This window comes from Gopherus evgoodei, chromosome 16, assembly GCF_007399415.2.
Source record: "Gopherus evgoodei ecotype Sinaloan lineage chromosome 16, rGopEvg1_v1.p, whole genome shotgun sequence".
In the NCBI taxonomy this organism is placed as follows: Eukaryota; Metazoa; Chordata; order Testudines; family Testudinidae; genus Gopherus; species Gopherus evgoodei.
The window spans coordinates 26,702,025-26,727,801 of record NC_044337.1 but is presented as its reverse complement, the minus strand read 5'-3'; the positions used below and the strand labels follow the sequence as shown (position 1 = coordinate 26,727,801).

The 25,777-nt window shown below is 45.9% G+C and overlaps 1 protein-coding gene across 1 annotated transcript; it reads left to right on the top strand.

Moving 5' to 3' along the window:
* The first annotated feature begins 9,916 nt into the window (after nt 1-9,916).
* On the top strand, nt 9,917-25,515 carry LOC115636027 (beta-1,4-galactosyltransferase galt-1-like). The gene is made up of 2 exons (XM_030535591.1): nt 9,917-10,160; nt 22,555-25,515. The coding sequence occupies exon 2, from the start codon at nt 22,615-22,617 to the stop codon at nt 23,920-23,922; it is 1,308 nt and encodes a 435-aa protein (XP_030391451.1). The 5' UTR covers nt 9,917-10,160; nt 22,555-22,614; the 3' UTR covers nt 23,923-25,515.
* The last annotated feature ends 262 nt before the right edge of the window (nt 25,516-25,777 follow it).

The following is a 25,777-nucleotide window of genomic DNA, read 5'->3' as shown; positions in this document are numbered from 1 at the left end:
CCCTCATGCCAGGTGCCCCAGAGGGAGTGAACCTAACAAGCAATGATCAAATGATCTCTCTCCTGCCATCCATATCCATTCTCTGACGAACAGAGACTAAGGACACCATTCTTTACCCATCCTGGCTAATAGCCATTTATGGACTTAGCCACCATGAATTTATCCAGTTCCCTTTTAAACATTGTTATAGTTCTAGCCTTCACAACCTCCTCAGGTAAGGAGTTCCAAGTTGACTGTGCGCTGCGTGAAGAAGAACTTCCTTTTATTTGTTTTAAACCTGCTGCCTATTAATTTTGTTTGGTGACCCCTAGTTCTTGTATTATGGGAATAAGTAAATAACTTTTCCTTATCCACTTTCTCAACATCACTCATGATTTTATATACCTCTATCATATCCCCCCTTAGTCTCCTCTTTTCCAAGCTGAAGAGGCCTAGCCTCTTTAATCTTTCCTCATATGGGACCCTCTCCAAACCCCTAATCATTTTAGTTGCCCTTTTCTGAACCTTTTCTAGTACTAGAATACCTTTTTTGAGGTGAGGAGACCACATCTGTACACAGTATTCGAGATGTGGGCGTACCATGGTTTTATATAGGGGCAATAATATATTCTCAGTCTTATTCTCTATTCCCTTTTTAATGATTCCTAACATCCCGTTTGCTTATTTTGACTGCCTCTGCACACTGCATGGACATCTTCAGAGAACTATCCACGATGACTCCAAGATCTTTTTCCTGACTCGTTGTAGCTAAATTAGCCCCCATCATATTGTATGTATAGTTGGGGTTATTTTTTCCAATGTGCATTACTTTACATTTATCCACATTAAATTTCATTTGCCATTTTGTTGCCCAATCACTTAGTTTTGTGAGATCTTTTTGAAGTTTTTCACAATCTGCTTTGGTCTTAACTATCTTGAGCAGTTTAGTATCAGCTGCAAACTTTGCCACCTCACTGTTTACCCCTTTCTCCAGATCATTTATGAATAAATTGAATAGGATTGGTCCTAGGACTGACTCTTGGGGAACACCACTAGTTACTCCTCTAGTTTTCTCTGTACAAACACCAGCCCTCCCTCCATGGGGTCAGCATTAGCCCCTGAAACAAGCACCAAACTGAACAATATATCAACATATTTAACTAACCTAGGCAAAGCCAGGAGTAGCCCCAGGTCAAGATCTCTGGAAGGACTTACACAGACTCACTTGCCTCTGATACAGCACATGACTCTCCCACACACACACTTGGCTAGACACACACAGACTCTCTGCCCAGCACCCATGGAAACCCCCAGCCCCTGGGTCAGTCCAACCCATGCTGATGCTGACATGCACTGTGAGCACAGAGATCAGAGCTGCTGCTTTTGCTCCTCCTACTTTTTTATTTATTCCATCCCCTCTCCAAATCTCCCTCCTGTTTTGGTCTTGTTTTCCATCCCACCCTCCATCTGCTTATAGGCTCAAATCCTCTGAGGTGATCCTAATTAATTCTGGGTCCTTGTTTTGGAGTGGCACTCCTCCCAGCCTGTCAGGTTTGCACAGAGTAGCAAGGAGGGGAGGAAATGGGTGAAACACACCTGTTCCCAAATAGCAGACGTGCTCCATGACTTGGCCACTACAGCACTGCTCTGTCAGTTGAGTAGGAGGGCCATATGACGGATTGGGTCACAGAAACCCCCTTGGAACTGCCACCTGATGTGCTGAGACTCTCTTGCCTCTGGTACACCACATAACTCCTCCCCCTACACCCCGGTCCTCTATAACACTGATAGAGAAATATGCACAGCTGTTTGCTCCCCCAGGAATTAATTACTTGCTCTGGGTTAATTAATAAACAAAAAGTGATTTTTTTATTAAATATAAACAGTAGGATTTAAATGGTTCCAAGAAATAACAGACAGAACAAAGTAAATTACCAAGCAAAATAAAACAAAACACGCAAGGCTAAGGGTATGTCTACACGACAAAATTAGGTTGATTTTATAGAAGTCGATTTTTTAGAAATCAGTTTTATACAGTTGATTGTGTGTGTGTCCCCACTAAGCACATTAAGTCAGTGGAGTGCATCCATAGTACTGAGGCTAGCATCGACTTTCGGAGTGTTGCACTGTGGGTAGCTATCCCACAGTTCCCGCAGTCTCCGCTGCCCATTGGAATTCTGTGTTGAACTCCCAATGCCTGATGGGACAAAAACGTTGTGGGTGGTTATGGGCACATGTCGTCAGGCCCCCTCTCCCCCCCATGAAAGCAACGGCAAACAATCGTTTCTTGCCTTTTTTCCTGGGTTACCCATGCAGATAACATACCAAGGCAAGCATGGAGTCCGCTCAGCTCACCATTACCATACATCTCCTGGGTGCTGCTGGCAGATGCAATACCTCCTTGCCTTCGCGGCAGCAGATGGTGCAGTACGACTGCTAGCCGTCATCGTCGTCTCCTGGGTGCTCCTGGCCGACATGGGTGCCTGGGTAGACATGAGTGCTCCTGGCAGACCTTGGTGAGTTCTGTCAGGGGAGCCTGGACATAAATGAGAATGACTCCAAGTCATTCTCTTCTTTAAGTTTTGTCTCATGGTGATTCAGTCCTGCCTGGAATATCACGCAAATTGGAGGCTTCTGCCTCAGGCTGCTCTCCCAGCTGGCAGCACTGCACAGTCTACCCTTTGCTCCCATGGCTCATGAAGCCTGGACAGTAGTAAGGAGCAATTCAACTATAGGCTGAGCAAGTGCAGAATGGTGGTAGAATGTGCTTTGGGCGTTTAAAAGCTTACTGGCACTGTTTGCTGACTAGGCTGTTTGCGATTAGAAGAGCACAGCAAGGCGCGCTGCACATCATAGAGGCTTTGAAAACCAGTTTAATGACTGACCAGGCTTTGGTGTGACAGTTGTGTGTGCTTCTCCTTGATGCAAATCCACCCCCTTTGTTGATTTTAGTTCCCTGTAAGCTATGTCATCAGTCACCCCTCCCTCCATGAGAGCAATGTGAGACAATCATTTCATGCCTTTTTTCCATGAAGACACCATGCCATGGCAAGCATGCAGCCTGCTCAGCTCAGCCGCCGCTGTTGTGTCCTGGGTGCTGCTGGCAGCAGACAGTGCAGTAGGACTGCAAACTGTTGTCATAGAACAACTGCTTCTGCTGCCCTTCTGCTCGCCTGCTCTGGCAGCAGACAGTGCAATAGGGCTGCAAACCATTGTCATTGAACAACCGCTTCTGCTGCCACTCTGCTCTCCTGCAGACTCCATACTACGGCAAGCATGGAGCCTACTCAGATCACTGCGGCAGTCCTGAGTGCTGTAAACACCATGTGCATTATATGCAGCACCAGAAACTTCAAAAGCAGGCGAGGAGGCGACGGCAGCATGGTGACGAGAGTGATGAGAACATGGACACAGACTTCTTCAAAGCACAGGCCCTGGCAATTTGGACATCATGGTGGTAATGGGGCAGGTTCATGCCATGGAACGCTGATTCTGGGCCCAGGAAACAAGCACAGACTGGTGGGACCGCATAGTGTTGCAGGTCTGGGATGATTCCCAGTGGCTGCAAAACTTTCACATGCATAATGGCACTTTCATGGACCTTTGTGACTTGCTTTCCCCTGCCCTGAAGCGCAAGAATACCAAGATGAGAGCAGCCCTCACAGTTCACGAGTGGCGACAGCCCTCTAGAAGCTTGCAACACCAGACAGGTCAGTCGGGAATCAATTTGGAGCGAGCAAATCTACTATGGGGGCTGCTGTGATCCAAGCAGCCAACATGATAGCTGACCTGCTGCTATCAAAGGTAGTGACTCTGGGAAATGTGCAGGTCATAGTGGATGGCTTTGCTGCAATGAGATTCCCTAACTGTGGTGGGCTGATAGATGGAACGCATATTCCTATCTTGGGACCGGAGCACTAAGGCAGCCAGTACATAAACCAAAAGGGGTACTTTTCAATGGTGGTGCAAGCACTGATGGATCACAAGGGATATTTCTCCAACATCAATATGGGATGGCCAGGAAAGGAACATGACACTTGCATCTTTAGGAACTCTGGTCTGTGTGACTGGCTGCAGCAAGGGACTTACCTTCCAGACCAGAAAATAACCACTGGGGATGTTGAAATGCCTATAGTTATCCTTGGGGACCCAGCCTACCCAGTAGCATAGCTAGCGGGGTGCAAGGGAAGCAGCTGCTTCCCCTCAGCACATTTTTTAAAAAGCGCCACCTTAGGCGGGGTTACCATGGCGCCGGGGCGGGGCCCATGCTCTGCTCTGAAGCTTGGCCTGCCTGGTTTCCCCTAGCGTACTGCATACCCTGCCCCCGCCAATCAGCTGTGTCTCCCAGGGGGAGGGAGACAGCTGATCCCGTGACAGGGAGGGGAGGGGAAGAACAGACCTCCAGCAAGCTGGGCTCCTGCAGGCAGGCTTTGCCGGCTTCCCCATAAACCTTGCCCCCTCCCTGCCTCGCCAATTAGCTGTCTCCCAGCAGGAGGGAGACAGACAGCTAATCAGTGAGGGAAGGGCTCCTGGGGAAGAGGAGAGACTGGGGCCTTGGGGAAGAAGGGGGTCAGTCAGGGCATGCCCTATAGGGGGCAGGGGCACCTACCCACAAGTCAACTGATTATGGGGCCCACGGGGGCCCACAAGCCATCAGCGGTTCAGTGGGGGAGGGGGCAGTAAGGTAGCTAGCTAGAGGAGTGCGAGTGCAAGTGCTTGTTGTTTAGCTGGTTTTTGGCCACCAGCCAATCAGCGAGGGGAACTGCTCCTGGAGCAAGGGGCTGACCAGCAGAGAGACCCCACCTCCTTCTCCTACCTGCTTCTTGTGGCACTGTGGCAGTTGTGCTTTCTCTGGCTCTGCAGCAGCAGCTCCTAAACTCTCACCCAACTAAAGGCAGCCAGTAGCAGCAGCTGCCTAGTGTATTTCAAAGGGGGTCTTTCTTGTGGTGAGGGTGGCTTGTGGGGGGATTGGAAACCCTCCAGGTGGCTGGGAGAGCCAGCACCTGGCTGCTGGTGGTATGGTCATCTGCATGGTGGGGGGCAGGGGGCTCAGCCAGAGGCATCTCCAAAAACATCCCCTGCATCCGGGCAGCTGGACCGGGGTGGGAGGCAGTGGTGGGGGGGGAAGCACATCTCCTGGTCTCCTATGCAGTGTGGTGTCCCTGCTTGCCCTCCCTGCCCAGGCAGAGATGCCTGCCTCTCAGATACAATGGCTATGTAGTGTGCTTGGTTCCCCCTCCCTGGCATCTGGGTGGCTGCCTCTTAGGGGGTGAGAGGTGGAAGGGAAGAGGCAGTGAGGAAGAGATAGGAGTGAGGCAGGGTAGGAGAGGAAAACTGAGACTATCAGGGGAAATCTTCATAGCAGTACAATCTCTGCCTTGGGGGCGTGGATGGATTTGTCTCCCAAGGGAAGGCTGGAATGAACTATCTGCTGTTGTAGTATGTGTTTAGTTTCATCCATGTGCTCTGGCAAACACAAGTCCAGGCACCATGTTGGGGGGCAGGGAGAGGTAGCCTGATTTTCCCTCTCCTATCAGTGGAAACCTGATTTTTCTCCTAAGGGAAGGGCTTGTGATCATGTTGGGAGGAGGGGGAGGCATTGCTGAGTCCCAGGGTTGAGTAATTCTCTGGTGATGGTGGTCATTAAGTTACTAATTGTCATTCACTTGCTGCACACAATGGCTGGTGATGGCTGTTTAACATCCACCCAGCCATTTGGTCAATGCCTTGTTTCTTGGAAGTTGCCTTCTGTAACTTCTCTAATTTCATCCCACTCTCCTGTGAATACAAATTCTGGTTCTAAGGACCTGGTGCCTGGATCCCATATTGCCTTGCACTGGGATTGGGAATTAGTGCCCTGACATGCAACTCCTCCTATTGTGCCAGTGTAGATCCTGCTGTTAGTACAGCTATTTGCAGGTGCCCTTGTGTTTAGCCGAAACTTTGGATTTAGTTTAGTGGGGATGGGCTCAGAGACTGACATTACTATCCTGCTGTGTGGATCCCAGTGTGCTTGTACTGTGAATTTTTGACATGCACATGTGGCTATATTTATCTCATTGTGCAGATAGTGCTACCTCCTTGGTGTGATGATGACATTATGCTAAGATGACTCGTGAAAATAGTGTCCTGGTGTGATGGTGGTCACTCTGTGCTGTTCACGTGAATCTTGCATTTTTGTATGCTGGGTTGGTGTAGCCCTGTTTTCCCAGGAAATTAGAACCACAAGGTGAGTGAGGTAATGTCTTTTATTACAGCAACTTTTGTTGGGGGGGGGGGGAGAGAGAGGCTTTGGAGCTTTCATGGAGTTCTTTCTTCTTCCTGAAGAAGAGTTCTGTGAAAGCTCAAAAGCTTGTCTCTCTCACCAGCAGAAGCTGGTCCAATAAAATATATTACCTAACCCACCTTGATATATATTACCCTCTGCCTCCCATATTACCTCATCCAGCTTTCCAGGAGTGAGTTTTCATGATACCATGGGAAGTGCTCTGACTGGTCCTGACTTCTCTGTATCAGCCCCTCTAGCTTGCACTGCAGCCCAGTACCTGTGGGCTGGGTGCCTGCAGTGCTGAGATTCTGTGAGATCAGGGACTCACAGACCCAGCTGGGAGGGGAAAGGCACTCCTCCTCGGCCTCTCTCTTGCTGTCTCCTTTTCCCGAGTGCCTCATGATGCACAGAGCCAGCGTGGCTAGGTGCTGCATTGAAGAGTCTCCCAGCGCAGCCCCCACACCCCATCTCTCCCATGCAAACCCCCAATAGACCCTGCTCACCTCTGTCCAATTGTCTCTCTTATGCAGGGGACTGTGCCCGCCCCCCCCCCCCGCTCCTGTATGCTGCCTGCTTCCAGGGGCCACAGACTGCAGAGCAGCCCCCTCAGGAGAGATGAAGGGCTGTCCCACCAGGTGTATGCGCAGCCCCCCAGAGCACTGCTTTGTCCCATTATATCCAAATTCATGTTATATCGGGTGGCGTTATATCGAGGTAGAGGTGTAATTTGATATGTCGGGTGGTGCCTTTTTTTATGTGTTCGCTCCCCCTGATGTTAGAATCTGGCTACACCACTGCTTTGTAGGTGACAAATCTGAGGAATTGCCACAGATTGAAGTGTCATTAGAGGAGGTTTTGGAATTAATTGATAAACTTAACAGTAACAAGTCACCGAGACCAGATGGCATTCACCCAAGAGTTCTGAAAGAACTCAAATGTGAAATTGCTGAACTATTAACTATGGTTTGTAACCTGTCCTTTAAATCGGCTTCTGTACTCAATGACTGGAAGATAGCTAATGTATTGCCAAGGTTTAAAAAGGGCTCTAGAGATGATCCGGCAATTACAGACTGGTAAGTCTAACCTCAGTACCGGGCAAATTAGTTAAAACAACAGTAAAGAATAAAATTGTCAGACACCTAGAAGAACATAAATTGTTGGGCAAAAGTGATGACTTCAAGAGCTCTTTCCTGATTAGTTGTAGCTTAATTAGCCCCCATTATATTGTACGTATAGTTGTGGTTATTTTTTCCAATGTGCAATACTTTACATTTATCCACATTAAATTTCATTTGCCATTTTGTTGCCCAATCACTTAGTTTTGTGAGATCTTTTTGAAGTTCTTCACAGTCTGCTTTGGTCTTAACTATCTTGAGCAGTTTAGTATCATCTGCAAACTTTGTCACCTCACTGTTTGACCCTTTCTCCAGATCATTTATGAATAAGTTGAATAGGATTGGTCCTAGGACTGATCCTTGGGGAACACCACTAGTTACCTCTCTCCATTCTGAAAATTTACCATTTATTCCTACCCTTTTTTCTGTCTTTTAACCAGTTCTCAATCCATGAAAGGATCTTCTCTCTTATCCTATGACAACTTAATTTATGTAAGAGCCTTTGGTGAGGGACCTTGTCAAAGGCTTTCTGGAAATCTAAGTACACTGTGTCCACTGGATCCCCCTTGTCCACATGTTTGTTGTCCTCTTCAAAGAATTCTAATAGATTAGTAAGACATGATTTCCCTTTGCAGAAACCATGTTGACGTGGACAGTTCTCTGAAGCCATCTCTGCAGTGTGCAGTGGCAGTCAAAAAAGCAAACAGGATGTTAGGAATAATTTAAAAAGGGATAGAGAATAAAACAGAGAATATCTTATTGCCTTTATATAAAGCCATGGTATGCCCACATCTTGAATACTGCGTATAGATGTAGTGTCCTCATCTCAAAAAAGTTATACTGGCATTAGAAAAGGTTCAGAGAAGGGCAACTAAAAATGATTAGGGGTTTGGAACGGGTACCATATGAGGAGAGATTAAAGAGGCTAGGACTTTTCAGCTTGGAAAAGAGAAGACTAAGGGGGGATATGATAGAGGTATATAAAATGAGTGGTGTGGAGAAAGTGAATAAGGAAAAGTTATTTACTTGTTCCCATAATATAAGAACTAGGGTCCACCAAATGAAATTAATGGGCAGCAGGTTTAAAACAAATAAAAGGAAGTTCTTCTTCACACAGCGCACAGTCAACCTGTGGAACTCCTTGCCTGAGAAGGTTGTGAAGGCTATGACTATAACAGAGTTTAAAGAAGAACTAGATAAATTCATGGCGGTTAAGTCCATTAATGGCTATTAGCCAGGATGGGTAAAGAATGGTGTCCCTAGCCTCTGTCGGTCAGAGGGTGGAGATGGATGGCAGGAGAGAGAACACTTGATCATTACCTGTTAGTTTCACTCCCTCTGGGGCACCTGGCATTGGCCACTGTTGGTGGACAGCATACTGGGCTGGATGGACCTTTGGTCTGACCCAGTATGGCCATTCTCATGTTCTCATGTAGTTGAAGGCTGTTATCAAATCCCTCTTTACTCTTCTCTTCTGTAGACTAAATAACCCCAGTTCCTTCAGCCTCTCCACTTCAGTCATGTGCCCCAGCCCCCTAATTATTTTCATTGCCCTCTGCTGGACTCTCTCCAATTTGTTCTCATCCCTTCTGTAGGGGAGGGACTAAAACTGAACATAATACTCCCGATGTGGCCTCACCAGTGCCGAATAGAGGGGAATAATCACTTCTTTCAATCTGCTGGCAGTGCTCCTACTAATACAGCCCAATACGCTGTTGGCCTTCTTGGCAACAAGGGCACACTGCTGACTCATATCCAGCTTCTTGTCCATTGTAATCCCCACGTCCTTTTCTGCAGAACTTCTGCTTAGCCAGTTGGTCCTCAGCCTGTAGCGGTGAATGGGATTCTTCCTTCCTAAGTGTAGGACTCTTCACTTGTCCAACAAAACTACTTGAAATTAAAACCAGCTGTTAAAACTGCCGAAACAACTGGGTTAGTTTGTTCCAAAGATGTGGGTGGCAGACAGGTGGAACTCAGACTTTCCCTTCCTCACCCCAACAGAAAAGTGACAGGTTTCAGAGCGGTAGCCATGTTAGTCTGTTAGAGCAAAACCAATGACAAGTCCTTGTGGCACCTTAGAGACTAAAAAAATTATTTGGGTATAAGCTTTCGTGGGTTAAAACCCATGCATCTAATGAAGTGGGTTTTAGCCCATGAAAGCTTATACCCAAATAAATTAGTTAGTCTCTAATATGCCCCAAGGACTCCTTGTTGTTCCAACAGAAAAGTAGTTGCCATAAAAAAAAAAAAAACCTCAACTAGCTAATGTATCTTGAAAAATTGTAAAAGTCTAAATGGCTTTGCTTGAACAGTGTTCAATGCCATAGGTGTGTAGGTTTGCCCTTGCAAGAATGCAAAGGGAAGCCACTGGGAGGATACTGGCAGCCTTCCTCAAGGGAAAAAAAAACCTGTTTTTCTAGAAGCTAGTCACTGCTGTTAAAATTAAACACCACGTGTTCCAAATAAAATGCTTTGGCATGTCGCCTAGGTATTGTGCTGGGATTTGATTTGCCCACTTCCGGCTTCTCTTTCTGTGTTGAGTAATGATCACACGTCGGCTTGAATAATTTTGGAGTAAATTTAAGCAACTGACAGATAACTGGCAGGATCTCTAATGGCAAGAGAAAATTCTGAAAGCTTATTGGAGGACTGAACAATAGTTTCCTGAGTCTTTTGCTCCAGAAGGCATTTGTGACATACTCTTGGTCTCAGGGGATTATTCTCTACGTATCCAGTGAAAATTATTTTAAATTACCTTTGTTCATAATTACATCCAGAAAAAGCAGAGGCGATAACAGGTAATACATACATTGTATTTTAACTATTGACAGTTTTATCTTTATTATAACATGCATTTAGCAAAGCATTAATTAAAAGGAGTAGCGATATTTTGTGTTTTCGATACACCAGATTAATTCAAGAAAAAAATGCTAAATGTTATCTGATTTCTGTTGTATAGAATGGGGGGAGGGAGGAAACAACAACACACTGCAATAAATAGTTTGAAATTAGGAGTATGGTAAATATATCTTGAACATTCTGTACTGCTGCTGAAATGTCTATAAAGTTTGAGAGAATAATTTATTCTCTTTCATGTTTTGTTTCGGAAGTACTCTAAATCCTGAGTATGATTACATTACAGTTGCCCAACACAAATTTCTGTGATGGGAAAACAGTCTTGGAGCCAGATTCTGGCCCTTGCTCCAGAAGCATAAAGAAGCCCCCCACCCCTGGAGGGGATTCTCCAAGTGTAGGGCCAGTAAAAGAGCCAGTGTACGTAGCCCTGTGTTGCCCTTCTGCACTGCCCTCAGAGAATATCTGGGAAGGAGCAGGAAAAGAGTGGCCATTTTACTTTGCAGTTGCACACTAGCAACTCTTGGCCATAGACAGCTACTGGGAGGTTGCTGTAAATTAGAGCAGTCCCTGTGAACTTGGTACAGATAGATGTCTCGTAACTTGGTGTTTCCATGTTCAAGTTTAACATTTCCTATCCTCCCAAAGCAAATCCTTAAGAACAATCTTAAACATTTTGTTTTAAAAAAATCGTGGTATTCCCTGGGGTTTTAATACAGCACATGTAAGAAGCTGGGGGGAGAGGATTCAGGGGTGCAGTGGTAGGTGTGGTCTTCATTACCTGTAATCCTAACTCTAACACAATGGTGCCTGCATTCCTGGTGTGGAAAAGCCTGTCAAGTGCCACATCTGATTACCTGGGCCAACTGTGGCTTCTAAAGCATTGGAGCCTCTCCCAAAGCCATGGTGCTTCAACAGTGGCAGTCAAGCCCCAGTGTTGGAGCTCATAGTTCTCCTTCCAGGAGGTTTGGCCACTACTCCTTCTGATTGAACTGAGGTCTGCAGCATAGACTTCCTCTGCAGTTTCCTCTCCAGTTTTCTAACCATAGAGCACAGAGAGAAGCCAAAAGAAGGCTAAAAGTGGATATAAGTGCTCTCACTACATTCATTAAGGGGTAAATATTAGAAGGGTGAAGAGCTATTTAAGCTAAAGGACAATGTGGGCACAAGAACAAATGGAAATAAACTGGCCATGAACAAATTTAGGGGGGAAATTAGTAGATGGTTTCTAACCATCAGAGGGGAGAAGTTCTGGAACACACTCCCAACAGGAGCTGTCAGAGTAAATAACTTAATTATTTTTTAAAAGTGAGCTGGACAAATATATGACTGCAATTGTATGATGGGATTGCTTGTGAGATGGGGCAGGGATCAACACCTCTAGGGCTCACTTTCAGTTTATTATGTTCCTAAAACCTCATTTTCAGGGTTTCAGCTGAATACTTTCAGGTGTCAGGAAGGGATTTCCTCCCCAAAATTTGTCATATTTGAAGAAAGTAGCTGATTATTAAGCAAAGTGAATTGTATCTGTTCCACAGATTTTAAGTAGTTTTAACTATATTGCAAGTTTGAAAGGTAACTAACAGCTGTGTGTTAGCTAGAGGGATCTGAAAAAAGGGGAAAGATTCAGAAAAATTTGTAAAGGTCCCATTTAAAATTAATTTAAACTCCTGAATTAACAGATTTAGTTGAAAGTCTTCAGAAAATTCAATCTTAATTAACAGATTATGTTCTCTAAATTTGGAGAAGATGCATCATATGAGGTTGCATGCCTGTTTTAAATGGAAAAACTGAATCTACCCTTAATTATAGAGGTGAAACAGGGCCTCTTTAATACATCAGAAAGAGGTGTTAGAGCAGGGGGCCATGGCTCAGTATAGCTGGGTTCTATTCCCAGTCTTGCCACATGCCTTGGGTGCATCACATTCTCTATCCCTCACTTTTCTTTCTCTCTCTAAGTTAGAAATAATACTGTGCTCATGAAGGGGATTAATTATTATTTAAGTGCTTTGAGATCCTCTACTACAAAGTGCTATCAAAGTGCAAGAAATATACATTTTAAAGTATATATGCTCAGACGTTCTAATTTTGTAATGAACTGAGTAATCTATGAATCACTGAAATATATGTAATGATAATTAAGACATGAACATCTAAGATCCTTAGATAAAAAGGCAGAGGACTACATTACTTCTGACAAGAAATATGTGGACAAACTTCCTAAATTTGTGCTTAATTCCTACAAGTTGTACAATCAGTATTAGTTAATCTATAATATGAATGAGAACAGTAAACCAAGTACTTAGCAGTTTTACTTCTCTTCTGAACATGTGCCTTCCTGCAGCATTGACACCCACTAGAAACACATTTTCCTTGCATTGTGCAATGCATTGATTTTTCCATTGAAGAATCTCATCCAAACCCACCTGCCAGAACCAGAAAGACATCATCCCTTCACGTCCAATTTTCCTAGTCTGCATAATTAATATTATTTTGCACCTCTAGGCCACCTTCCATCCAAGAATCTTTATATGCTATAAACATTAATGCATTGAGCCCTGCACCATCATTTTTTATTATCATTTAACATTTATATAGGAGTATATATAGACCTCTGCCTGGTTGACCTCATTGAGCTTGTCAGCCCCTGCCCCAAAGAGTGTACAGTTTAAAAAGAGCTAACCGCCTGAGCTCTCTGAGATAGTTAAATATTACAGAAATGTGAAGTGACTTGTGAAAGATAATGCAGCAAGCCAGTTTTTAAGGTGGAAATAGAGTTTGTGTCCTTAACTTCTGGTACAGAGTCTTAAAGGTGAAGTTGCAAAGGAAATAAGACATAGTGCTCTTTACTTCTCTTTCATTAAAGGGAAAGAAGAAATAATTTTGAGTGTCATGCCATGCCTTGGCTGTTTTTCCTAGAGAACTCCTTGGAGAACTGTAGAGGGAGATATTTCACCCCTCAGTTAGATTCGGTACCACTGCTCCCTCAACAGACTCATAGAGAGAGACAAGCCCTTTGTTAAACAGCTTTTAACACACAAACACACACACACAGAATTTTGAATAATCTGACTAAACATTTCCCTCTCCTGTCAGGGAGGAGAAACTTAAATTAGAAAGTGCAGGGTTGGGGAGGCTTGCTAGAAACCAAGATGGTTAACTTGAAATGACTCCTCACAATATTTTGTTTAGATCTTCCCCCTCTACTACAGAAAGTGCTTCTGCAACTTAGAAAATTGCTTACAAGCAAAAAAACTCTGGAGAAATGGGATTCTTTCCTGAAGCCAGACCCTAAGCAGCCCATCTTTCAATGCCTGCTGTTGGCCTAAATACTTGGTGGAGATGAGAAACTGTAACACAGCGACCTTTGGCGGGACACTACTGAGAGTATCAATTCAGGACAAATTGCTTAGAGCAGGGCAGTCACAGTCCAAGGCTAGGGGTCCTTTACTACTAAGGCATCAAACCAGCCAAACAGAGAGGACTTCGGTTTTCCCCACTGGCTGACCAAAAGTCATACAAGCAATTCCCTCAGACGCTCCGGTTTCCCAATATCACCACCAGCACCACTCATGGGGATGAATGGTTATGAAAACCAATACTCCAGTAAAATTAAAAAAAAAAAGGTTCTCCTGATCCCAAAGGACCAAGCCCCAGACCCAGGTCAATATACAAGTCAGATCTTACCCACAAATCATGCTGTTGCCAATCCTTTAGAATTTAAAATCTAAAGGTTTATTCATAAAAAGAAAGAAATATAGATGAGAATTAAAATTGGTTAAATGGAATTAATTACATACAGTAATGGCAAAGTTCTTGTTTCAGGCTTGTAGCAGTGATGAAATGAACTGCTGGCTTAAGTTAAGTCTCTGGAGTACATCCACAGCTTGGATGGGTCATTCAGTCCATTGTTCAGAGCTTCAGTTTGTAGCAAAGTTCCTCCAGAAATAAGAAGCAGGATTGAAGACAAAATGGAGAAGATGCAGCTACCTTCTATAGTCTCTTGCCATGTAGCCTGTACTTCGTTTGTTTCAAACACAAGCTGCCCAGCACCTGGTTTGGAAACCCTAGAGTTCTCTCCATAGGCATGTCCCTGCATGCCTTGCTGAGTCATAAGATGTATCTGCCTTCTCTCAATGGGTCAGTTGTATAGCTGATGGTTCTTAATGGGCCATCAAGCAGGCTAGGCAGTGCTGATGCCAACCTCTCTGGGGGTGTCACCCAGAAGCATAACACAAGTTTGAAATACAGACATACATACATATCTATAACCCATAATACAAAGGCAATACAAACAAGATTATCATATTTGATAAATTATAACATTTTTGCAGATATCTTACATGTCATATCTGACTGATTACTTCATAGGCGTTATCCCAGGAGCCAACGTTTTAAATCCAGATATAGAGCCAGTACTTATAACTTTAAATACAAGAATGGTAAATGCATACAGATAGCATAATCAAAACTAGCAAATCATAACCTTTTCATAGACACCTTACTGGACCTCCTTTGTACAAGATTTGGTGCAACTATAGGACCTTGGCTGCAACAATAATCTATGAGGTCACAGTTCATGTCAATAACATCACAGAAGCCCTTCTCAATAAGTAACTCTTCACAAGCATTGACATGCAATCTCTCCTACTTGATCTGGCTTAAATCCAGGTGTCAGATGATATTGATGTATTTTCTGTAGCAAACTTCTTGCTGAAAAAGCCTATTAAATAATATGAAAATGGAAGCCTCATCAACTGTTGCGGACTCAGGGCCATATTCACAAAGGGATTTAGGTGTGGTGATGCTGAGCATCACAATGCTTAACTTTCAGGTGCCTTCAAAATCACTGGAATCCACAAACCCTGTCTTAGGCACTGTGAAAAATGAGCAGGGTAGTTACCTTTTATGGACACCCAGCCAGTCAGTAGCTATAGAATCCTCCTTAGCAGCTGTACCCTAATTGCCTTACCTGTAAAGGGTTAAGAGAAGCTGATCTTGAGCTGGCACCTGACCAGGGGAACCAATAGGGAGGCTGTACCCTTACAAATTGGAAAAACTGCTGGGGTGGGGGCGTGGTCTTTGTGTCTCTTGTTGGAGAGAGGGGAAGGCAGCAACAAGTTGTAATCTTTAAGCCAGGTATGGGAAATCATCAGCATCATATCTAGAAATTCTTCATTTGGAAAAGTTAAGACAGATGCAATTAGGAACCTTTTTGGTTGTTTTGGTTTGTGTATTCCTCTATGCTAACTCCAGGTGCTTTTGTTTTGCTTGTAACCTTTAAGCTGAACCCCAAGAAAGTTATTTTTGGTGTTTAATCCCTAAAGCCTGAATTTCAGCTGTATTCTTTCTCGTTTAATAAAATTTACCTTTTTTAAAAAAAATCCTTTGATTCCAAAGTCCTTGGACAAGGGGTTGGTCTATGGTCACATTACTAAGGCAACAGGTTGATATTTTATTCTCAAGCCTCCCCAGGAAAAAGGGTGAAGAGGCTTGGGGGGATATTTTGGGGGGATAGGGAATCCAAGTGACCTTTCCTTGAATATTTGTGAAAATCACTTTATGGTGGCAGCAATATACGTCCAAAGCAGAAGACTGTGCCTTGGAAGAGTTTTAACCTAAGCCAGTAGAAGATAAGCTTAGGGGGTCTTCATGTGGGTCCCCGCATCCATACCCCAGAGTTCACATTTGGGAGGGTATGCCCTGACATGGTGGCACAGTGGGAGGATCATTTTGAACTAGAAGCACAGACCTCGGGATTTTAAAAGGACACATTTTTCCTTTTGGCTGCTAGAAAGCCAAAGAGGTTTTTGTTTCTTTTCTTTGGTGCCTGAGGGGGAACGGCCATGCAAAGGGTTCAGCCTGCACAAGCAGAGAGTCCAACAAGCAGTTTATTTTTTTTTTCTAATTCTTGTGGCAACAAGATAGCTGGGGTAGATTAGGGCAAGAAACAGCCCAGTGCATGAAATTGCAATCAGGCACCGAAACCCTAGAGCAACTCATCTTCCCAAAGCATCATGCCCAGGAGAAGATAGACCCAGACATCCAATCCCATGGCAGAACTGCTGGGAGAGGCTGTGGGACCAGAAATTTCCCAGCAGGGATGGTCAACCTTCCCCAACCCGAGATCCAGGTGCCAAGATGGAAGGAGGCCCTTAACCCAGACCGAGCTCTAACTGCAGAAGACAGGAAGTTCTTCCTGGAAATGAGGCACTTAGAAAATGAGGCGGAGGAAAAGCGCTTTGCAGTAGAGGAGGAGAGGGAGAAGATGTGCTTAGAAATGGAGCTGGAAAAGGCTAAGCTGAATCAGGCAAATGCCCCAAACCTCCCAGGTAGCCCTAACAACTCTACTACAGGTACTGCTCCCCATTCCAAGACGTATCCCACATACAAGATAGGCGATGATACAGATGCTGCCTTAGAAAATTTTGAAAGGGCCTGCCTTGGGTACAGCATCTCTACAGACCAGTACATGGTGGAGCTGAGGCCACAGCTCAGTGGACCCTAGCAGAGGTGGCAGCTGAAGTGCCTAAAGAACACATGAATGAGTATGAACTTTTTAAACAAAAGGCCAGAATTAAGATGGGGCTAACCCACGACATGCCCATCGGTGGTTCAGAGCTCTCAAGTGAAAACCAGATGTAGCATTTCCCCAACATGCCTACTACATTGTGAAAAATTGTGAGGCCTGTATATCAGGAGCAAAGGTTAAGTGTCTGGAAGATCTCCTTTTCCTAATACAAATGGAACAGTTCTTAAAGAGTGTTCCTGAAGAAACAGAAAGATACATCTAGATAGGAAGCACAAAACGATAATTGAGGCAGGGGAAATTGGAGCCAAATGGGTGGAGGCGGTGGAGAAGAAGACAGCTAGTAGCAGTTGGTGGGGATACCAGAAGGGGCAACCCGAGACAACACCCCATCATAGGGGTCAGCCCAAGGCCCCAGGTCACAAGGAGGAGCCCTCCACGCAGCCAGAGAAACCCCAGACGCCTCTTGTCCCACCACTCTACTTTCCAACAACCCACCTCGCCCCAACCCACAATCAGCTGGGCGATGCTTCAAATGTAATGAGCTGGGGCATGTAAAGGCCAACTGCCTCAAGAGCACAGTGCCTTGGAAGAGTTTTAGCCTAAGTGGTAGAAGATAAGCTTAGGGGGGTCTTTCATGCAGGTCCCCACATCTGTACCCCAGAGTTCAGATTTTGTGGGTATACTCTGACAGGCACCCAATACAGTGCAAGGGGAACGGACAGGTGCCTAAGAATGGGATCTATAAAAGCCAGCACACTAGACAGGAACTCACCTAAACTAACCAATTGGAGATGTCAATGAGAGGTGTATGTCTTAAGCCAATCCCTCTCATGGAGTTAGGTGCCTAAACCATTCTTGCCTGTTCCGCCTCTGTTTCTTGCATTGGTGATGCCCCTGCCACCTTTCTAACTCTTACCTCAGTGGTTAGAGCACTTATTCAGGATGAGGTTCAATTCTCTTCTCCGCCTAATGGAGAAAGAGGGTTTAAACACAGGTTTCCCACCCCTCAGGAGAGCGTTCTAACTCCCTGAGCTGTGGAATATTCTGATGTGGCACTGCTCAGTCTCTCCCCCTGAAGCTGTTCCAAATTGGAAACATAACCATTGGAGCAGGGGGCCTGGACCCTGGGTCTCCCACCTCCCAGCTGGATGCCTTAGCCATCAGGATATGGACTCATTCTCTCTCTCTCTTGTGCCTTGCCCCCTCCCCCATGACTCTTTATTTATTTATCCAAAATGGAAGTTTCAACAGGAGAGATTGAGAGGGACCTACATCATAATACCCTGTACGTGGGTGATTACAGCATGCTCCTGATGGGTGGGAGACCCCTTGTGATATACCAATCCAGACTGTGTAGCTGTGTCATCCCTGCTCTGTAACTTGAGGTGCCCTTTACAATGGTTTGCTGCTGTCGCCACCAACCTGGCCTGCTCACAAACAGCCTCCACCATGTAAGTGTGTGTGTGTGTGTGTGTGTGTGTGTGTGTGTGTGTGTGTGTGTGTGTGTGTGTGTGTGTGTGTGTGTGTGTGCGCGCGCGCGCGCGCTGCAGCCAGCCAGCCACACCTTGGCTCTTACCAGCCTTAGTTATGCTGCAGGTGACCCCAACACACCCCGTCTTAGATCTTCCCCCAGAAATGTATGCCCCATACTGCCCAGCCCTCTCTTGGACAGTACAAATATATTATGTCTGTTATTCTTTAAAGGGAATACTATGCCAGTTTATTATTTTAAATAGTTATCTGGCCACTTTAATTTTAACACACTGGATTAGATAAAACAAGCTTATTAACTATAAAGATATTGATTTTAACTGAGTACAAGTAACAAGGTGTAAAAGTCAGAAACAATTACAAGAAAAATAAAGGTAAAATGTTTACTGGTGACTTAAACTATATAGTTCCAGCCTACACTAGCAATGCTAAAGCACTGCCGTGGCAGTGCTTTAATGTGGCTTGTGTAGTCATGGCAGAGTGCTGGGAGAGCGCAGTCCCAGCGCTCTAAAAAACCCCACCTCCGCGAGAGGCATAGCTATCAATGCTGGTGCACTGTCTATACGGGTGCTTTACAACATTGAAACTTGCTGTGCTCAGTGGGGTGTTTTTTCACACGCCTGAGCAAGAAAGTTGCAGTGCTGTAAAGTGCTAGTGTAGACAAGCCCTTAGATTCAAAGCAAAGTTTTCTCACCACATGCTTTCAGCAGTTTTACTGACCAAGCTATTTAGGTCAGGACCCCTCCCACAAAGTCCAACTGCTACTTCTTGTGTCTATTAAGGTGCAGAGAACATGTTGGGCAGGGAGAAAACGAGAGATCTTTTAGGTCATCTGCCCCTTCTTTTATAGTCTGTCCCCCCTTTGAGAAGCATTTCCAGCTGGGAGCAAGGTGACAGTAAGTCTGTGTGGAAGGGAACTCCATGTTGTTTCTTTGCTAAGATGTAGATTTTTCCCCATCCCCTTTCCTGCCAAAGAACAGCCATTTTGCTGGTAATGGTCCATCAGCCTTGTTTAGACCTGGCTGAGACCTCAGCTTGCCCTTTGTCTCTGAGGCACTGCCTTGGCCACTCCCTAAACTTATCAGGAAAACATACTTTTAGTCAGAGGTGAAAGTAAGCTGGTACGGGCCAGTACGGAGGACCAGTAAGAAAAGGTGCAGTAGCGTACCAGCAAGAAAATGGAGCATTCTCTCTCTCTCTCTCTCTGACTCCTTCTCCTGGCTCCAGCAATATTGAGGGTCCAGGAGCCCAGCTCCACGAATGTTTGGGGCCGGGTCTCCCACCTGGCCCCACTTGCTGCCCCCCCCCCACGCCTACCCTGAGTGTGCCCCGGCCCCCCCCCCCTTTGCTGCTCCCATGCACCTCCCTGGATCTGGCCGGAGCAGAGCTTCTGTGTCTCTCCCTTGAAGCTCCATGCTGCCTGCCTCCATTAACTGCTGCCACAGTGTCCTAGTGCCCACCTTCACACCTGCCAGGTCAGGCTGCCCTTCCCCCTCAGACCCTTTCATTTTCCGGTGGGACCCTCCACCAGTACAGCTGCCCCCCCACCTGCAGTCACTGCTCTTGCCCCATGCTGGGCAAGGGGAAGCCCCAGTGAGGGGCAGCAGCAGGGGAGGAGGCGCACATGTGACGGCAGCACCCCCCTCCCCCGCCATGGCACGCACCACAGGGGAGGTGAGGGGGATTCCTGGACCTGAAAGGGGCCCTAGGAGCATGTGCAGTGACAGTGGTGGGGGTGAGTGTGCTGCAGGGGGGGGGGGAGAAGGGCGTCCGTACCCCTGAGCTCGCTGCTTCCAGCAGGGAGAGGGCTGGTGGGGAGTCCTCCTCTCTGGCTCCAGTCCCAGGGTAGCCTGCCTGCACCCCAAACTCATCCCCAGCCCTGCCTCACCCCAGAGCCCACACCCCCAGCCAGAAGCCTCATTCGCCCGCACCCCAACCCTCTGTCCTAGCCCTGAGCCTCTCCAACACCCCAAACCCCTCATCTCCAGCCCCGGCCAGAGCCATCGTCCCCATGCACCCTAACCCTCTGCCTCAGCCCTGAGTCCCCTCCCACACCTCAAACCCCTCATCCCCAGTCACATCCCAAATCCACCCACAGCCTCACCCCACAGCCCTCACTCCTGTACCTTCCACACCCCCTCCCATCCCCAAACTCCCACCCAAAGCCTGCACCCTAGTTCCCTGCCCCAGACCAGGACCTGCACCCCAGCCCTCCTCCCCCACCCAAACTCCCTCCCAGAGTCTTGGGCAGGTGGGGTGGATTTTGAGAGGGGGCAGAGTTTGGGCAGGGGCAGATTCTGGGACGGAGGCAAGAGTTGGTGTGCCATACTGGGATAGATCGGCTTCCTGCGCAACAATTTAAAGGACTGGAGCCCAGGGTCCTTTAAATTGCCACCAGAGCCCTGCTGCCAGAGCCCTGGAGTAGCGGCGGCGGGGCTCGGGTGACGATTTAAAGGGCCCAGGGATCCTGCCACTGCTACTGCCCCAGCTCCTTTAAATCACCACTAGAGCCCCACTGCTGCACCCCCAGGGCTCTGGGGACAATTTAAAGGTCCTGGGACGGTAGAGGCAGTGGCAGCCTCGGGCTCCTTAAATAGCCCCCAGAGCCTGCTGGAGCCCTGGGGTAGTGGTGGCAGGGCTCTGGTGGCTATTGAAAGGGTTCGGGGCTCCCGCTGCCTCTACCACCCCGGGTCCTTTAAATAGCCACCAAAGCCCTGCCACCGCTACCCCAGGGCTTCAAGCACTGTAACTGCCATGAGTATAGAGATTGGCTGGGGGGGGCAAAGTGATTTTGAGGCCACTGTTTATATGATTACACTGATACCTAGCTGGGGCACCAGTGTGTCTTTGTCTCTGAAAAACTGGCTTGGGCTTGCCTTCTAACTTTGGCACGTTACAGCAATGTTATGCAGTAGAATCATAACTTTACATTAACAATGTTGCCACACACATTTTACCAGGCCAGTAATGTTTAGCAGATTGTAAGTTTTCAAATGATACCTCACAAAGCATACTTTGTACAAAATTTATCACAGTCTTGTAAAAAGGGTGGTCATTAGGGGTACAGTCCGTCACAGTAGCTATAGCTTGTCCAAGAAGGTGGGAAGTTAGACTGCTCAAGGCTTATCCCTGGAGCTTGTGAGCCACTGACTTCCAGAGAAGCATAGATGTCTGTGTTTTATGTATAGAGATGTGGTTGTTGATGTTGTTATGTCTGTCCTGGTAATAGCCGTGAAGATCAGGACTAAGTCCAGAAACATACAGGGACCCAGTGGAGGGCCTGGAGCACAGACTAACATGCTCCCAGTACCCTGTCTCATGGCAGGGACTGTCATATTCTGCATGAGTTGGAACCTTAGCATTGCATTCGCTGTCATTCCCAGTGAGTTGCAATAATACAGTATGGAGGTGGCTAATGTATTGAGCCCTATGAGATCCTCCTCCAGGCCGAGGCAAAGTCTACTAGCAAGCTCGAGGTACAAGGAGGTTTGTGTTTTTGTTGTTCTTTCCCCTGTGCAAGACAGATTTATTGTATGTGCATACATGTAATTGACTGTGCCTATTTTAGGTACCTGTATGGTACCATAGTATCTGAGCCTGCATCGTTAATGTATTAATCTTCAAGGGGTAAGAAAGTACTATCTTACAGACGAGGAACCACAGCACAGAGAGTAAGTCTAAATGCAATTAAAAACCTGCTTCTGGCCCGTACCAGCTGACTTGGCAACGGATAAGGGGCTGTTTAATTGTGGAATAGATGTTTGCACTCAGGCTGGAACCCAGGCTCAGGGATCTCAGGAGGGGGAAAGGTCCTAGAGCTTATGCTCCAGTCTGAGCCCACAGTGTCATCTGCTGTGGCTCAGTACAACAAGGAAATTTACTGCACCTGGAGAAAGAGGGCATATGGGATGGATATCAGATGCTAAGAGGAGAAAAACAGTGGGATGAAGGATTAGTAGGCACTCTTGAGGAAAGGTAGTTTTCCCTTCCCAGTTTTTAAGAGGAATACATTATATTGTAATTAGAAACATTAGTTTTAAAAGGAGGTGATTGCCCAATATGTTAAAATGGCAGTTAGGCCCATACATGCCTGGGGTGGGATTTGTAGATATAAGCCTTTGGATTTTAAAGGTAATATAATTAGCAGGTCCTTTGACAAGTCCCAATGTACAGTGTCCCATTTGAGAGCAAACTGAAACACTGATAATTACTATTGGCAGAAAGGGAAAACAGAATAAGTATTTTCTCTAACACAAAGCAGTTGACAAGATGTGCCACGGTCTGATCCTGGATTTCATGTTCCCCTTCTCTTGCAGGTGTGTGTGTCTGAAGTTCTGGCAAAAATTCAACTGTATCTGCATTTAAATCCGTCTGAAATGTTACTCTGTAAAGGAAAATCATACCATGTACCTGTTGCTTGCATTATTGCTTTCACTTCAATGATGATGACTCTAGCTTATCTTTGGACACAAAAGCACTCTCTCCAATCAAAAATAACAACACAAGAAGGCAACCTCTGTAGGGGGGAAATTGCCAACAATACAATCACAGCCTTAAAAGATACTAGAACTTTTATCATTGCCCCGTACTTCGATGACAGAGAAAGCAAAATGACCCGTGTGATTGGGATTGTTCACCATAAAGAGGTGAAAGATCTTTTCTGTTGGTTCTGCTGCCAGCCTGATGGTGAAATATACATATCAAAGGCAGAAATATATGTTCATTCAGATAGATTTGGATTCCCTTATGCGGCAACAGACATGCTTTGTTTGGAACCTCAAAACTGTGATCCAAACTTTGTATCCATCAGTTGGGCCCATAAAGGAAATATCGACCAACTACCAAGGTTTGAAATAAAAAACCGCAAAGTTGAGACATTTCCCGTTGAATTCACAGTGTGTATCTCTACCATGTTTGGAAATTACAATAATGTCTTACAATTTATACAGAGTATGGAGATGTATAAAATTCTTGGGGTACAGAAAGTGATAATCTATAAAAATAGTTGCAGCCAATTGATGGAGAAAGTCTTGGAGTTTTATATTGCAGATGGAACTGTCGAGATAATTCCCTGGCCAATTACTTCATATCTCAAGGTGTCTCCTAGATGGAGATTTATGGAGGATGGAACACATATTGGCTACTACGGACAAATCACTGCTCTAAATGACTGTATTTACCGCAATATGTACAGGAGCAAGTTTGTGCTTCTTAATGATATTGATGAAATTATTTTGCCCATTAAACATCCACATTGGAAAATGATGATGAGCAGCCTTCAGGAGCAAAATCCAGGGGCTGGGATTTTCCTCTTTGAGAACCACATATTTCCAAAAACTGTATATGCATCCACTGACATATTCAACATTACATCCTGGAATGCTGTGCCTGGAGTTAACATCCTGCAGCATATTCACAGAGAGCCTGACAGAAAACATGTAATTAATCCTAAAAAAATGATAGTTAATCCAAGGAAAGTGGTTCAGACTTCAGTCCACTCTGTCCTACATGCCTATGGAGACAGTGTGAATGTTCCCATTGACATTGCCCTAGTTTATCATTGTCGGGAAGCCCTTCAAGGAAAGCTTCCTAGAGAATCCCTGATTAGGGATACAACACTCTGGAAATATAACTCATCATTAATCATGAATGTTAACAAAGTGCTGCAGAAAACAGTGTTCTAACTACAGAGAATGAGACAGGAGGGAGGGGCAGTGTATGGATTACCAATATATATAGAGGATACTGGAAACAGCACTTGGGGGAGACCCAAGTTACAGATAATGTGCATATAAAAAGTCCCATGCAGACAAGACAACAATCAGTGAAGAAATCAGATGATGATAAATACATTTACCAGTGATTTAAAGCATGTGAAACCCTGTGATAATCTACAATGACATATGAAGCTGTGAAAAAGACTCAAATCACTTCAATTAATTCTCCACTGCAAGTAAACTGAGTGAAACATGAGAGCCTAGAGACAGTATCTGAGAAATGGGCAACATCTTCCCTACACTAACAGCTGTCTGAGCTGTTGTTCAGGGTGTCGGAAGTGATGATGCAAGTGATTAGAAAGGTTAGGTAAATCTTGATTTTTTTTTCACATCCATTGGCCAACAAACTTGCAAACAGTCTGAGGTTGGATACTATCGCAGTCAAAGAAGATTTGTGTGGAGCCTAAGGAGGCTCTAGCGTGCCATCCTTTGATTCATAATTCCTTTAGGATCCCCTGATAACGGGGCAGGGCTAACTCTGGGAGAAGAAGGGTTTAAAAATCCAACTCGTAAGTGACCAGAAGAGCTAGAGAACAGGAGCGGCAAGGAGTTTTGCTGGGAGTGTGAAAGCCAGATATACCTAATAACCATTCTCTAAGCTTAGGCCAATAACCTCCACCCCACCTACCTGCCCACACAAAGAACAATCATACATACACACACACAAAAAACCCCTGCAAAAATAAAAATAATGCAGGCAGAAGTCCAGCTACAAAGTGGGAGTGATGAAGTTTATTGCACTGAAGGCAGCATTATAATTACCTGCCCAGTGGGTGCTTTTGGTGCAAGCAGCTCATGGCCCTCAGACGGAGTATGGGCTCTGGAGACCAGAGTGGCTGAATTGGCAGAGCTAAGGGAGACATAGGTACATAGATGGCACTTTCTGGGGCACAGTAGAGCAGTCCCATGTCTGGTCTGACAGCCTCTTTGGTGTTAAGGAGGATGAACGTCTTGGGAAAGGAGAACATCAAGATGGAGCAGACCATAGTTGAGACCTTCCTTCCAGATGATATCACGGTATCCTCCTGCACTGAGAATACCTCTCTGAGGGACGTTATTAGAAAGAGACAGAAATAGTAACGAAGGATTTGATTATTAAAAATATAGATAGTTGGGTTTATGATGAATGAAAAAAAACACACGATGAACTGCTGAGTGTGAAGGTTGCAGATCTCACAGGACATCTAGGCAGTGTTATGTGCCGTGCAAGGGAGGAGCTGGGGGGTTGTAGTACCTACATGTACCAATGACCTAGGGCTTTGATCTCCACCAAGATCACTTTTTGAAATTAAGGGTAACCCAGGATCTATCCCATCCCTTCCCTGAGGCCCCGTCTCTTTCCCAAAGCCCTGCCCCATGCCATCTCTCACTCTCCCCACCTTCACGCACTTTCACCAGGCTGGGGCAGAGGGTTGGGGTTTGGGAGATGGTGCGGGGTCTGAGTTGGGGGCTAAGAAGTTTGCAGTGTGGGAGGGGGCTCTGGGCTGAGCCTGGGGGTTGGGGTGCAGGAGGAGGTGATGAGTGCGAGCTCTGGAAGGGAGTTTAGATGAAGGAGGGGGCTCTGGGCTGGGACAGAGTGTTGGGGTGCAAGAGGGGGTGCAGGGGTATAGGATCTGGGAGGGAGTTTGGGTGCAGGAGGGGGTATGGGGTGCTGGCTCCAGGAGGGGGCTCAGGGTTGGGGTGTGGGCTCCCAGTGACGGGCACTTATCTTGGGCAGCTCCCAATTGGCATTGCAGCGGGGCTAAGGCAGGCTCTTTAACTG